Raw genomic sequence first — 12,681 nt, forward strand, 5'->3', positions numbered from 1 at the left:
GACCGCTGCGTCCGCAAAGACGCAAACCTAGCGCATATTTGGGCCAAGCTTGCGGCGTCGCGGACGGCCCGATCACTATGCGTTGCCCCGATAGAGGTGGTGCCAGACGTATTTTTCGGTCCGGCGGAGGCAAACGGTCGACGTCACGCCGCTGGAGATGCCTTAATTCTAGGGGAGCTGGCAGGTGTGAAATTGCAAATTCGCAGCGCTTCGCATATGAGGTGCAAGACTGCAAGAGCATGAGCTGGCTCTAAGTACTTGCAAAACTCTTTCATGTCTAGTCAACCAAGGTACCGACTGCCTAATTAACATTGTGAACTGAAATACAACTATACCAAGTCATCACTAGCCATTATAAAAGTTAGGTGGGAAACATGTAAAAAAATAGTTAAGCACTTAAAAGTCATTTTATATTACTATAGTTGCACATGCTGACATGCAACAAAAAAAAGCTTGAAAAAAAGGGATCCTAAAAAGTTAAGAGCTTGCGCAGCAGAAACTTTCTCAAAAATGTGTCCTCAAAAATGAAGAGATCATGCAGTAAAATGGAGAAAAAAAATTGCTACCAACAGGGACAATTCAAAGTTCTTGCTTGTCAGAAGGTAATATGTATAAGGGTATTCAGGTTAGAATCATAAATGCATGTTAGAAAGTTCACTATGTTCAAAATTTATCATGATCACTTTTCCAGAGCTAGCAGTACTGGTTAGTTTCTCAATATATGACAGACACAAACACAAGCAGTAGGCACAAATTGGTGAATAGGGGCCTAAGGGCATCTCCAACGCGGGGACGCAAAACGCAAAACGGACAGCCCGCGCGTCCGTTTGGGTAAAAACATGACCCAACGCGCGGATCCAAATGCAAAACGGACAGCCCACGCGGTCCGCCACGACCCAAAGCCGGACCAAATTTGGGAGCAATTTGGGGCGAGCCGGACGCGTGCGGACGTCTCTGGTCGTCCGCGCGTGTCCTCCCAAACCCCACATGGCAGCCACACTAGTTAATCCATCCAAACTCACACAGCCTTCTCTCTCCTCTGTTCTTCTCTTTCTTTTTCTCGCCATGGATGTTGGCTTCGCTCCCCACCGGAATAGGGTTCGCCGGCCAACCACCGCCGTCGAGCTCGCGTGGAGGCTCCCCGCTAAACACAACCCCTTTTTTTTCGTTCATGCCGGAGGTCGCCGCGGCCAAAACGGAGCACATCGAGCCTGGCCGTGCCGCCGCCCGCGTTGAGGCAGGCCGCATCGCCGCCCGCGCCGCGCCGAGCCAGGCCGCCACGCGCCTCCACGCCGCCGCGAGCACCGGCCGCCACGCGCCTCCACGCCGCCGCGGGCGCCGGCCGCGCGAGCACGGGCCGTCGCGAGCCACCGCGGGCGCCGGCCGCGCTAGCACCCGCACGCCGAGCGCGCCGCGAGCCACGCCGCCGCGCGCCTTCACTACGCTTTGGCTGAGCCGTGCCGTGGCCGCACGCCGGCGCCGGCCGCGCGAGCACCCGCACGCCGGGCGCGTCGCGAGCCACACCGCCCCGCGCCTCCACGCCGCCGTTGTTGAGCCGTGCCGTGGCCGAGCTGTACCGGACAACGTCCCCGCCGCAAGCAAAGCACCAAGCTCTAGCAGCCAGCAGCCGCGCGCGTAGGCGGCAGCGAGCCGGACATGCACGCACGAATTAGCACGAATCAGCGCCGACAACAGGGGGATCAGCTGCGCCTAGACTACTTCTTCGTCAACGACCTCAACAAGGAGCAGCGGCGCCGCCCGCAGCGGCGGACGGGGCCGTGCCCGCGTCGAGCTTGGGCGACGGACGGCGTGGGCGGAGCTCGCCGCGCAGGGGCCGGGCCGCGCCGCACCTCGGGCCGCCTCTGCAGGGGCCAGGCCGCGCCGAGGAGGCCGCCCAGCCGCCGTGACAGGGAGGTCGGCGGCGAGGAACGGGGCCGCGCCCGCGGAGAACGGGGCGCCGCCCGTGGCGAGGAGGAGCGGATGGCGGAGGTCCCGGCCGCGCGGGGCTCGCTCGCCATGGTCGCGCCGTCGCCGGGCTCGCCACGCACGCCCTGCCCTCGCCGGCCTCGCCTAGCCGCGCCACGCCCACGCCGTCGCCGGCCGCGCCACGCCCACGCCGTCGCCGGCCGCGCCGCGCCGCGCCCACGCCGTTGCCCGGCCTCTGCCTCTGTTTGGTCTACTTTTCAGTTTGGGTCGTATGTGCGTTGGGGATTAAAAATGTAGCCGGACGTGTGTGGGTGTCCGGGTGACATCCGCGTGTCCGCGCGACGACCCAAACGACCCGAAAGGGACGTCCGTTTGGGTCGCGCGGTTGGAGATGCCCTAACATCTAATGCAACATACCAGCATTTGACAGAAAGTACACAGGAGTTGAAATCCATTCTCCCATAATTCATTAACTCCAGCGTTGTACCAACAGTTTCAAAGCAACACACAGTTTACATGGGAATAAGCAGCACATAAGATGCAAGGAATGGTCTTCCAGTTTTCAATGCCAGCCAGACATTCTTTTGCATCAACAAAGTACCCGATCATGGTTAAGTCATACCGACAATTTTTCATTCATCTCCTCGTATGCAAATGGCATGCAGCTGGAGATCCGATTCAGTGAGAACCTTCAGCATCATGCCCAATGCTTCCATCATCAGCAACCAAAGAAGGAGGCCAGGCCATTACATACGGATAGGCATAGTCATTATATTTTCCCTCAATCAGTAAGTCAAGCTTCAAGGTCTCCAAGGAAAGAGAGAAGAACCAGCAGTGTTGTGTGCCAGCGGGGGTCATGCACGTCAACGAAAAGTGCACGTATCCAGACCTAACTTGCATAATTTTGATAAAGCCATCCAAGTCCTGAGTGATCCCCTGAGTTGTCCAATCGATTTCTGGACTCAAATTGTGTATGTTCTGTGGCGCCCATATCTCAGTTCCATCACTATCCATACTACGGATCCAAACATGGAGGAAAAAACTAGATTCATAGACAATGCAAAGCTCACCATCCTTAGTGTCCCCAGCCTGGAAATTGTACCCATCCACCTCCACTTGCCCAGGTAGATCTACGGAGGTGATATCCATGGTGTCGATGTTGATCCTAATCATACGTCTTTCGCCGTGGCAAGGCCAGTAAATGGAACCATCCACCAGTGAACCAACCTTGAACTTCAGGCTATTGTTTCCACCGATATCCACCCAGGGATGGATGACCCAATCCCGCTTCTCCGACGAGAAGATGACAGCACGAACCCTCCGCTGATAGTTGCAGACGCAGATTACCCGAAAGAAGCAGGGGTTCTCATCGGAGGACTGCAGGTGGAAACCAGCTACACAGAAATTGCGGCGGCTCTCAGCTGCGATACCGCGGGGCGACGGAAGGATGTCCACGGCCCAGGTCATGGGGTTCAGGGTAGCGAGGGATAGATGATTGTTATCCATCTTGTTCCATAGGAGGATGTAACCGTCGCGGCAGTCGGCGACACTCCAACCCGAGATCGAGTGTGGGAGGGAAGTGAGGAAGAAGTCGCCGCGGCGAAGGGCGGCGGCAACATCGTAATCGGAGAGGCGCAGGGGGACGAAGAAGGGGCTGGTGGAGCCGTTTAATTCGAGGAAGAGGCCGATGAGGGGCGCCTGGTGGAGAGCACGGAACAAGCGGCGGAAGGCAGGGGAGAAGCGGACGGCGCCGAGCCATGAGCGGCAGGTGAGCGCGGCGCGGACGAGGGCCGGTAGGTCCGGCAGGCGGAGGAAGATCTCGAGAAGGTCGTCGTCACTGAGGGAGGATATGGTGGTAGCGGTGGAGGTGGCGGGGGCGGTGATGGCGTTGGGGGTGGTTGTGGTTGTGGTGGAGACGGTAGTGGTGGTTGTGGTGGTGGTGGTACCGTTGGCGGAGACGGTAGTGATGGTTGCGGTGGTGGTGGTGCCGTTGGCGGCGGTAGTGGTGGTAGTGGCAGTGGTGGTCGTGGACAGATCCGACGAAGATTTCGGCGGCGGCGCCGCCAGCAGTTCACTGGCCATTGTTGTTTCTGCTCGAGTGAGAGAGCTTCTGGATCCCTAACTTGAAAGGCCTCGTGTCTTGCGTGTATAGAGAGTGTACGCAGGGCCCAAAGTCCATAAGAGTTGTGTAGTTGCATAGTCGCATAGAGTGTACGCAGGCTTAAAGTCCATTAAGACGCTGCTTCCTTTCAGCCCAACTGAGTATCCAAGTGTCCGTTTAGCTTGTATACCGCAATAATGCTTTGAGAAAAAACCAGTGTCCATACCCTTTGCAGAACTACGACTCTAGTAGCGTGTCAATATGTCATGCCCCTCGTCTTCGAGCTTGGTCGCGTTGGGTATATGCAAATATATGTGGTTAGTTTGTTAGATGTATATATCTGTATATTATAGTTTCTTCCTATGTTATGGAGCTTTCTGCATATGTGCACCTGTACATGTACTATATATTGTGGCCTTTGGCCCCCTTGTAATACAACACGCATATTGCCCTAAAATGGTATGAGAGCAAAATTGGTCCTCTAGTCTAGTACGTGTTCAGCCTCTTCTCTGATCTTCTTCGCCGCCCGTCCCGTGCTGGCGCCGATCCGCGCGTGGCCGTGCTCCTCCGATCTCCCGGCCCGATCCCGCGCGTGGTCGATCTCGCGCGTGCTTTCCGCGGCCGCGTCGATCCGCCAGCCGCCGCTCCGTGCTCTCTACCAGCCGCCGCGCGTGGCCCCGCTCTCTGCCAGCCGCGTCGATCCGCCAGTCGCCGCGCGTGCTTTCCGCGCCCGCGTCCTGCTCCCGCGCGTGGCTGCCGCGCGTGGCGTGCTCCCTGCCCCGATCCGATTTCTCTTGCCCCTGCTCTCTCCCTGCCCCGATCCGATTTCTCTGGTCCCTGCTCCGATCGATAGATCTGGTTTCTCTTCTTCGTCCGCTCGCCGCCTGCTTCAGCTCCGGTTTCTCTCCTGCAGTTGACTTGATCTAAAAACAAAAAGAAAAAAAGAAAAAAAAGAAAAAAAAAGAAAAAATATACTGTCGTCGGCTGTTGTTATCCGATGTCTTCTTCCGCTGATCCCGTCTTATCTTTGGGCCTCCCTTCGGTACTTGGTCTTTGTCCGCTGCCTCCGTGTATGACGGCTAGCCATTCTTCGTCGCCGTTTGCGGCCTCTTCACGCGGCTCTGCCCGCGCTTCACCGACTCCGTCTACGTCGGCTCGCCGCTTGATACGTCTCCGACGTATCGATAATTTCTTATGTTCCATGCCATATTATTGATGATACCTACATGTTTTATGCACACTTTATGTCATATTCGTGCATTTTCTGGAACTAACCTATTAACAAGATGCCGAAGAGCCGCTTCGTTGTTTTCTCGCTGTTTTGGTTTCGAAATCCTAGTAACGAAATATTCTCGGAATTGGACGAAATCAAGACTCAGGGTCCTATTTTGGCACGAAGCTTCCGGAAGACCGAAGAGGAGTCGAAGTGGGGCCACGAGGGGCCGCCACCATAGGGCGGCGCGGCCAAGGTCTTGGCCGCGCCGACCTGTGGTGTGGGGCCCTCGTGTGGCCCCCCACGTTGCCCTTCCGCCTACTTAAAGCCTCCGTCGCGAAACCCCTGAGGCGAAAAACCACGATACGGAAAACCTTACTGAGACGCTGCCGCCGCCAATCCCATCTCGGGGGATTCTGGAGATCTCCTTCGGCACCCTGCCGGAGAGGGGATTCATCTCCCGGAGGACTCTTCACCGCCATGGTCGCCTCCGGAGTGATGAGTGAGTAGTTCACCCCTGGACTATGGGTCCATAGCAATAGCTAGATGGTTGTCTTCTCCTCATTGTGCTTCATTGTTGGATCTTGTGAGCTGCCTAACATGATCAAGATCATCTATCCGTAATGCTCTATGTTGTGTTTGTCGGGATCCGATGGATAGAGAATACCATGTTATGTTAATTATCAAGTTATTACATATGTGTTGTTTATGATCTTGCATGCTCTCCGTTATTAGTAGAGGCTCCGGCCAAGTTTTTGCTCTTAACTCCAAGAGGGAGTATTTATGCTCGATAGTGGGTTCATGCCTCGCATTGACACTCGGGACAAGTGACGTGAAAGTTCTAAGGTTGTGCTGTGCTGTTGCCACTAGGGATAAAACATTGATGCTATGTCTAAGGATGTAGTTGTCGATTACATTACGCAACATACTTAATGCAATTGTCTGTTGCTTTGCAACTTAATACTGGAAGGGGTTCGGATGATAACCTGAAGGTGGACTTTTTAGGCATAGATGCGATTGGATGGCGGTCTATGTACTTTGTCGTAATGCCCAATTAAATCTCACTCGTACTTATCATGACATGTATGTGCATTGTTATGCCCTCTCTATTTGTCAATTGCCCGACTGTAATTTGTTCACCCAACATGTTTTTATCTTATGGGAGAGACACCTCTAGTGAACTCGTGGACCCCGGTCCATTCTTTAATACTCGAAATACAAATCTGCTCGCAATACTTGTTTTACCGTTTTCTCTGCAAACAATCATCTTCCACACAATACGGTTAATCCTTTGTTACAGCAAGCCGGTGAGATTGACAACCTCATCTGTTTCGTTGGGGCAAAGTACTTTGGTTGTGTTGTGCGAGTTCCACGTTGGCGCCGGAATCTCTGGTGTTGCGCCGCACTACATCCCGCCGCCATCAACCTTCAACGTGCTTCTTGGCTCCTCCTGGTTCGATAAACCTTGGTTTCTTTCTGAGGGAAAACTTGCTGCTGTGCGCATCATACCTTCCTCTTGGGGTTCCCAACGAACGTGTGAAATACACGCCATCAAGCATATTTGCTGGCACCGTTGCCGGGGAGATCAAGACACGCTGCAAGGGGAGTCTCCACTTCCCAACCTCTTTACTTTGTTTTTGTCTTGCTTTATTTTATTTACTACTTTGTTTGCTGCACTTATATCAAAACACAAAAAAATTAGTTGCTAGTTTTACTTTATTTACTGTCTTGTTTGCTATATCAAAAACACAAAAAAATTAGTTTACTTGCATTTACTTTATCTAGTTTGTTTTATTTACTATCGTTAAAATGAGTAATCCTGAAGTTGAAGTTCGTTCGTTTAAGCAACAAGGGGGAGAATGTTTAAAAGATGCTTGGTATAGAATTAGTGATGCCCATAATAGGTGCACTAAGAAACACTCCACCACTATCCTACTCGAGAATTTTTATGTTGGTATCTCTAGCTGGAATAGATATGTTCTTGATTGTCTCGCGGGAGGTAACTTCCTAGGTGCTCCCGCTTTAGAAGCTAGTTGCATTATTGAGAGTTTATTTGGAACACCACCTGTTAATGAAATTAAAATTGAAACCTCCCTTGAGGATGTTATGAAAAAATTGGAAACCATAGAGAAATTTTTTAGTGTTGAAACTAAGTTGGAGATGTTACTTGATAAAACTGATAAACTTGATAAATCCTTAGGAGGAATTGATGAAAGAATTAGTGTCCTAGGAACTTGTGTTGACCATGATAATCAAATTAATAGGATTGGCAAACTTGAAAAAGCTATGGGAACCTTGGGTTCAACCTTTTCATCTTTACAGTTTAGAGAGAAAGCTTATGTGGGAAAGGAACAAAAGTTTATGTATGTCTCTAAAGTGCCTAAACTAAAGAAATATTATTATAGGCCTAAAATTGACAAAGCCCTTAGTACCACTACAGATGGGGGAGCTTATGATGTTGATGCTTCATCTCTTGATAATACTTGATATACACTTTCTGCGCCTAGCTGAAAGGCGTTAAAGAAAAGCGCTTATGGGAGACAACCCATGTTTTTACTACAGTATTTTTGTTTTATATTTGAGTCTTGGAAGTTGTTTACTACTGTAGCAAACTCTCCTTATATTAGTTTTATGTTTTGTTGTGCCAAGTAAAGTCTTTGATAGTAAAGTAAATACTAGATTTGGATTACTGCGCAGAAACAGATTTCTTTGCTGTCATGAATCTGGGTCTAATTCTCTGTAGGTAACTCAGAAAATTAAGCCAATTTACGTGAGTGATCCTCAGATATGTACGCAACTTTCATTCAATTTGGGCATTTTCATTTGAGCAAGTCTGGTGCCCTAATAAAATCCATCTTTACGGACTGTTCTGTTTTGACAGATTCTGCCTTTTATTTCGCATTGCCTCTTTTGCTATGTTGGATGAATTTCTTTGATCCATTAATGTCCAGTAGCTTTATGCAATGTCCAGAAGTGTTAACAATGATTGTGTCACCTCTGAACATGTTAATTTTTATTGTGCACTAACCCTCTAATGAGTTGTTTCGAGTTTGGTGTGGAGGAAGTTTTCAAGGATCAAGAGAGGAGTATGATGCAATATGATCAAGGAGAGTGAAAGCTCTAAGCTTGGGGATGCCCCGGTGGTTCACCCCTGCATATTCTAAGAAGACTCAAGCGTCTAAGCTTGGGGATGCCCAAGGCATCCCCTTCTTCATCGACAACATTATCAGGTTCCTCCCCCGAAACTATATTTTTATTCCGTCACATCTTATGCACTTTGCTTGGAGCGTCGGTTTGTTTTTGTTTTTGTTTTGTTTGAATAAAATGGATCCTAGCATTCACCTTGTGGGAGAGAGACACGCTCCGCTGTAGCATATGGACAAGTATGTCCTTAGGCTCTACTCATAGTATTCATGGCGAAGTTTCTTCTTCGTTAAATTGTTATATGGTTGGAATTGGAAAATACTACATGTAGTAACTCTAAAATGTCTTGGATAATTTGATACTTGGCAATTGTTGTGCTCATGTTTAAGCTCTTGCATCATATACTTTGCACCCATTAATGAAGAAACACTTAGAGCTTGCTAATTTGGTTTGCATATTTGGTTTCTCTAGAGTCTAGATAACATCTAGTATTGAGTTTTGAACAACAAGGAAGACGGTGTGGAGTCTTATAATGTTTACAATATGTCTTTTATGTGAGTTTTGTCTGTACCGTTCATCCTTGTGTTTGTTTCAAATAACCTTGCTAGCCTAAACCTTGTATCGAGAGGGAATACTTCTCATGCATCCAAAATCCTTGAGCCAACCACTATGCCATTTGTGTCCACCATACCTACCTACTACATGGTATTTATCCGCCATTCCAAAGTAAATTGCTTGAGTGCTACCTTTAAAATTCCATCATTCACCTTTGCAATATATAGCTCATGGGACAAATAGCTTAAAAAACTATTGTGGTATTGAATATGTACTTATGCACTTTATCTCTTATTAAGTTGCTTGTTGTGCGATAACCATGTTTCGGGGACGCCATCAACTACTCTTTGTTGAATATCATGTGAGTTGCTATGCATGTACGTCTTGTCCGAAGTAAGAGAGATCTACCACCTTTATGGTTGGAGCATGCATATTGTTAGAGAAGAACATTGGGCCGCTAACTAAAGCCATGATTCATGGTGGAAGTTTCGATTTTGGACATATATCCTCAATTTCATATGAGAATAATAATTGTTGTCACATGCTTATGCATTAAAGAGGAGTCCATTATCTGTTGTCCATGTTGTCCCGGTATGGATGTCTAAGTTGAGAATAATCAAAAGCGAGAAATCCAAAATGCGAGCTTTCTCCTTAGACTTTTTGTACAGGCGGCATGGAGGTACCCAATTGTGACACTTGGTTAAAACATGTGTATTGCAAAGATCCGGTAGTCCAAGCTAATTAGGACAAGGTGCGGGCACTATTAGTATACTATGCATGAGACTTGCAACTTGTAAGATATAATTTTCATAACTCATATGCTTTATTACTACCGTTGACAAAATTGTTTCATGTTTTCAAAATAAAAGCTCTAACACAAATATAGCAATCGATGCTTTCCTCTTTGAAGGACCATTCTTTTTTACTTTTATGTTGAGTCAGTTCACCTATCTCTCTCCACCTCAAGAAGCAAACACTTGTGTGAACTGTGCATTGATTCCTACATACTTGCATATTGCACTTGTTATATTACTCTATGTTGATAATTATCCATGAGATATACATGTTTTAAGTTGAAAGCAACCACTGAAACTTAATCTTCCTTTGTGTTGCTTCAATACCTTCACTTTGATTTATTGCTTTATGAGTTAACTCTTATGCAAGACTTATTGATGCTTGTCTTGAAGTACTATTCATGAAAAGTCTTTGCTTTATGATTCACTTGTTTACTCATGTCATTACCATTGTTCTGATCGCTGCATTCATTACATATGTTTACAAATAGTATGATCAAGGTTATGATGGCATGTCACTTCAGAAATTATCTTTGTTATCGTTTTACCTCGCTCGGGACGAGCGTAACTAAGCTTGGGGATGCTGATACGTCTCCGACGTATCGATAATTTCTTATGTTCCATGCCATATTATTGATGATACCTACATGTTTTATGCACACTTTATGTCATATTCGTGCATTCTCGGGAACTAACCTATTAACAAGATGCCGAAGAGCCGCTTGCTCGTTTTCTGCTGTTTTTGGTTCAGAAATCCTAGTAACGAAATATTCTCGGAATTGGACGAAATCAAGACCCAGGGTCCTATTTTGCCACGAAGCTTCCGGAAGACCGAAGAGGAGTCGAAGTGGGGCCACGAGGGGCCGCCACCATAGGGCGGCGTGGCCCAGGTCTTGGCCGCGCCGACCTGTGGTGTGGGGCCCTCGTGTGGCCCCCCACGTTGCCCTTCCGCCTACTTAAAGCCTCCATCGCGAAACCCCTGAGGCGAAAAACCACGATACGGAAAACCTTACTGAGACGCCGCCGCCGCCAATCCCATCTCGAGGGATTCTGGAGATCTCAACGGCACCCTGCCGGAGAGGGGATTCATCTCCCGGAGGACTCTTCACCGCCATGGTCGCCTCCGGAGTGATGTGTGAGTAGTTCACCCCTGGACTATGGGTCCATAGCAGTAGCTAGATGGTTGTCTTCTCCTCATTGTGCTTCATTGTTGGATCTTGTGAGCTGCCTAACATGATCAAGATCATCTATCCGTAATGCTCTATGTTGTGTTTGTCGGGATCCGATGGATAGAGAATACCATGTTATGTTAATTATCAAGTTATTACATATGTGTTGTTTATGATCTTGCATGCTCTCCGTTATTAGTAGAGGCTCGGCCAAGTTTTTGCTCTTAACTCCAAGAGGGAGTATTTATGCTCGATAGTGGGTTCATGCCTCGCATTGACACCTGGGACAGATGACGTAAAGTTCTAAGGTTGTGCCGTGTCTGTTGCCACTAGGGATAAAACATTGATGCTATGTCTAAGGATGTAGTTGTCGATTACATTACGCACCATACTTAATGCAATTGTCTCGTTGCTTTGCAACTTAATACCGGAAGGGGTTCGGATGATAACCTCGAAGGTGGACTTTTTAGGCATAGATGCAGTTGGATGGCGGTCTATGTACTTTGTCGTAATGCCCAATTAAATCTCACCGTACTTATCATGACATGTATGTGCATTGTTATGCCCTCTCTATTTGTCAATTGCCCGACTGTAATTTGTTCACCCAACATGCTTTTATCTTATGGGAGAGACACCTCTAGTGAACTCGTGGACCCCGGTCCATTCTTTAATACCGAAATACAAATCTGCTGCAATACTTGTTTTGTTGTTTTCTCTCGCAAACAATCATCTTCCACACAATATGGTTAATCCTTTGTTACAGCAAGCCGGTGAGATTGACAACCCCACTGTTTCGTTGGGGCAAAGTACTTTGGTTGTGTTGTGCGAGTTCCACGTTGGCGCCGGAATCTCTCGGTGTTGCGCCGCACTACATCCCGCCGCCATCAACCTTCAACGTGCTTCTTGGCTCCTCCTGGTTCGATAAACCTTGGTTTCTTTCTGAGGGAAAACTTGCTGCTGTGCGCATCATACCTTCCTCTTGGGGTTCCCAACGAACGTGTGAAATACACGCCATCACCGCTCTATACCAACTTTCGCGGCCTCTTCCCGCGGCTCTGGCCGCGCTTCGCCGATTTTGTCTCCCTCGGCCTGCCGCTCTACATCGACTTTTGCGGCCTCTTCATGCGGCTCTGCCCGCGCTTCGCCGACTTCGTCTACGTCGGCCCGCCGCTCTACATCGACTTTTGCAGCCTCTTCCCGCGGTTATGGCCACGCTTCGTCGACTCCGTCTACGTCGGCCTACCGCTCTACATCGACTTTCGCGGCCTCTTCACGTGGTTATGACCGCGCTTTGCCGACTTTGTCTTCATCGGCGTGTTGCTCTCTGTCGCCCCCTTTGGTGGCCTCTGTGCGTGTGGGTGATAGCTCCTCGTCGGCACCTGATTGTATGTCGACCTCTCCAGTCGCGCCCCTCTCTGCGCATGAGATAGCGTAGCTTCACTGCCTGCTTGATGCTTGGGATTCCAGCTTACGTCAGCAGCCTCACGGTCCGAGTCTCCGCCCTCGTCCTCATTGCACCTACTGTGGCAAGATTGGCCATACTTCCTCCACCTGTTGGACGCGGGATCCCAGTTTACGTCCGCAGTTTCAGGATCGTCAGCAGGCTGGCTCTTCGGGATCTTCTCGCGGTTGCACTCTCCGATCGGGACATTCTCGGGGGTCTTCGTGGTCCGCTCGCTACTACGGACTCTTCCTCGCCGTGCGCCGCTAGTTCCGTGACCGGCTCTTCCGGCACCGCGCGACCACCACTTTCTACACGATCGGGTACGTCCCCGTGGT

General features: G+C 49.3%; 1 protein-coding gene across 1 annotated transcript; it reads right to left on the reverse strand.

Annotated features, from left to right (window-relative positions):
• Window positions 1–2,405: 2,405 nt before the first annotated feature.
• LOC124656055 lies at window positions 2,406–4,008 on the reverse strand. Its single transcript, XM_047194866.1, has one exon. It carries the CDS (start codon window positions 4,006–4,008, stop codon window positions 2,605–2,607), a length of 1,404 nt encoding a protein of 467 aa, XP_047050822.1. The 3' UTR covers window positions 2,406–2,604.
• Between the last annotated feature and the right edge of the window lie 8,673 nt (window positions 4,009–12,681).

Source organism: Lolium rigidum, chromosome 5 (assembly GCF_022539505.1).
Source record: "Lolium rigidum isolate FL_2022 chromosome 5, APGP_CSIRO_Lrig_0.1, whole genome shotgun sequence".
In the NCBI taxonomy this organism is placed as follows: domain Eukaryota; kingdom Viridiplantae; phylum Streptophyta; class Magnoliopsida; order Poales; family Poaceae; genus Lolium; species Lolium rigidum.